The 3049-nt window shown below is 44.2% G+C and overlaps 1 protein-coding gene across 1 annotated transcript; it reads right to left on the reverse strand.

The window, feature by feature from the left end:
* Positions 1-800: 800 nt before the first annotated feature.
* LOC311223873 (transcriptional regulator protein Pur-beta-like) lies at positions 801-1169 on the reverse strand (the record flags this gene model as incomplete). The annotated part of the gene is made up of 1 exon (XM_084308635.1): positions 801-1169. The coding sequence occupies one exon, from the start codon at positions 1167-1169 to the stop codon at positions 801-803; it is 369 nt and encodes a 122-aa protein (XP_084164761.1).
* Between the last annotated feature and the right edge of the window lie 1880 nt (positions 1170-3049).

Raw genomic sequence — 3049 nt, forward strand, 5'->3', positions numbered from 1 at the left:
AATGGTATAAAACAGAAATAAACAGATTAAAAAACAATCCGTTTCAACAATGTTGACTGCAAACAAGTCATTGACAAGCGACGGTCGCATTAGACACACAGCCATAATTTAAGACATCATTGAAGTGGGTGGTGGCACGCAACGGGGTTCCGGGGCACCGGAGCCGTGGCACTCAAAGTGTTAATGTGATACTGCATTTGCACACATTTGTTACACCTGATTTTGTAAGAAAGAGGTCTGGACATGGTTGCAGCCATTTGTTTTATTATCCATTTCAATTTGGAACATCACACAACTCAAGCAAAGTAAAAAATTAAAAAAACATTCTCTCTGTTTTCCTCTTCCTCAGGACGCTGCACATAACACCCTAAATGCACCATGTCTTGTGACAAAGAATGTTCATCAGATCTTAATACAAAAAAAGAAAAAAAGGCATAGTAGCATAGTAGTATATAGTAGATAATAGTATAGACATACTGTAGTAGCATAGTAGGTAATAGTATTAAGCATAGTACATAGTAGATAGTAGTATAGACATAGCAGCATAGTAGGTAGTAGAAGATAGTAATACATACGGTACTGTATGTATAGGTATATACAAATTCTGTTGTACTGTATTGTGCAATGACATAAAGCTTTCTAACGTAAGGTGGTGAAGTACAACACCAACCAGAGAGACACTGCTTCCTCTACGTGGAGGCAAGGCCCCGCTGTTACGAGGGCCATAAACTTCTGCTAGGTAGAAATAAAACTTTACCAAAAGAATAATATATATTCTAATGATATTATCTGTCTGTCAGTCACTCCAGGTACTGCGTGAGCACTCTCCTCACTCTCCTCACAGGCCCCAGTTGGGCGTAGTGCTCTATGAAGTCCCCCAGGTAGTCACGGAACTCCGCCGCCACGGACATGGAGAGGGTCAGGCGGCTTTTCGAGCCCCCTGCGCCGACCTCGGCGATTTTGATGAACCGGCCTTTGGCGTTCTGCTTTACATCCAGATAGAAGCGTTTGTTCTGAATGTCCAGCCGCTTCGAGGCCAGCTCCTGGGTCTCCGGTTCCCGCTGGTAGTGCTGGAACCCGCCGCCTCCTCCTCCGCCTCCCCCGCCGACGCCGCCGCCACCACCACCGCTGCTACCACCGCGCTCACTCCCACTATCCCCATCCGCCATCTTCGCCACCAGCAGCCAGCTTCTCTGCGTATCTCTGACCCCCGCCCCCTTGCTTACCGAGCTCGCGGAGGAACCGGACGCAGACTACTGAGCCCCTATAGGGCGACACGGATGCCTGTCACAACATCTGATGGGGAAACGTGCGTCCTCACTGGCGAGTTCCCCCTGTCACTCTAGAGAACGTGCCCCCCCCCCGTGGACATAAATAATTCACGTCTTCATTTCACGAATACATAATTTCTTTTTTTGAATTTGTATTTATTCTTTTTTATTAAACCTTTATAAAACGTTACAATAACACTATTTAATTTTTACATTTCACAAAAAAAAGGGGGGGGGGAAGAAGAATAGAAAAAAAAATGTTTTAGTTTAGTTACACCAGTTTATTTATCAGTGAGTCTAGAATCTATATACTTTCTACCGCAGTCTCAGTATTGATCAAGTGGTTATTATTATCATCCGTAAACAATAATTATTACAATTGCGTTTGATAAATAATGTTGGTGACGGTTGCCCCTGGAAGGACACTCTTCAGCGTAATTTTTTTTCATAGCCGAATTTTTTTCACAATATTGTCACAAGGAAAGATGAAATTACCTACCTGGGTTCCATCCTAGAGGCTAATCTCTCCTGTGACAAAATGGCATCCAATGTAATAAAAAAAGTCAACCAACGAACTCGATTCTTGTACCGGATCTCCTCTCTGGTAAACAAGAATACCCTGAAGACTCTGGCAGGAGCACTCATTCAGGGGTACTACGACTATGCTTGCACCTCATGGTACCAAAGCACCTCAAAGGCGCTAAAAACAAAATTACAAACATCTCAAAACAAACTGGTCAGACTACTGCTTGACCTCACTCCTAGAACCCACCTCACCCCTGCCCACTTTGACAACCTAGGATGGCTTAGAGTAGACGACAGAGTACAGCAACTTGCAATGGGCCTGGTCTACAAGATACACTACAGTCTACACGACCAAGGTACCCATGTACATGGCAAAATACTTCCCAAAGGTCAGTGAATACCACGATCACAACACCAGAGGGAGCTCCACAAATTATGTTAAACCCAGATTCGGCTCAAATAAGGGACTAAACACGTTTCGCAATTATGCCACATCAATGTGGAACGCCCTACCCAAAGCTGTAAAGGAATGTGGATCACTACCGACTTTCAAAACCTCTCTCAAGGGACACTTACGGGAGACTGCAATTCAACACTGGCCCCTGTAAATATCCTAACCCAACCCCCTCCAATGTACAGTCATTTACCTAGTATGGTTTTGTCAATAGTCCAATGTACAATTTTGTTTGTTTGTACAGTGTCTCCTCCCCCCCCCCCCTCAATGTACAGTTTTGCTTGTTTATACAGTGTGCCCCCCCCCCCAACCACCTCCAATGTAAATTACCCAGTATGGTTGTCAATATCCCAATGTACCCAACCCCCCTCCTCCAATGTACAGTTTCTACGTCAAATGTATATACTCCCTTCTCTTGACTCCTTCTGTATCACAAACAGTACTGTATTTGCAAATCTGGTATGTCATAAATGTATAGATGTAGCAGTACTGACTATCTGTATGTCATGTATGTCATATATGTCCTGATGAATTGAAAATGGGGGACCCTGATGGAAACAAGACGAAAGTCTTTCTCTGGTCTGCATCCCCTTAACAATTGTGTGTATTGAGCTGTACTGTATTGTACCCATTCTGCAATCTGTTAATAAAGTTTTCAATCAATCAATCAATCTCTTTCCCTCGCCCTCATTACAGTCAGTAAGATACCCATTGCACTGTGTAGGAGGCTGGGAGTCCTGTTCACCATGTGTTGGTCCCAGGGCCGGCCTGGTTGGTCCCAACACAGAGTGATCATCCG

Source organism: Notolepis coatsorum (genome assembly GCF_963971535.1).
Source record: "Notolepis coatsorum genome assembly, chromosome: 2".
Taxonomy (NCBI): Eukaryota; Metazoa; Chordata; class Actinopteri; order Aulopiformes; family Paralepididae; genus Notolepis; species Notolepis coatsorum.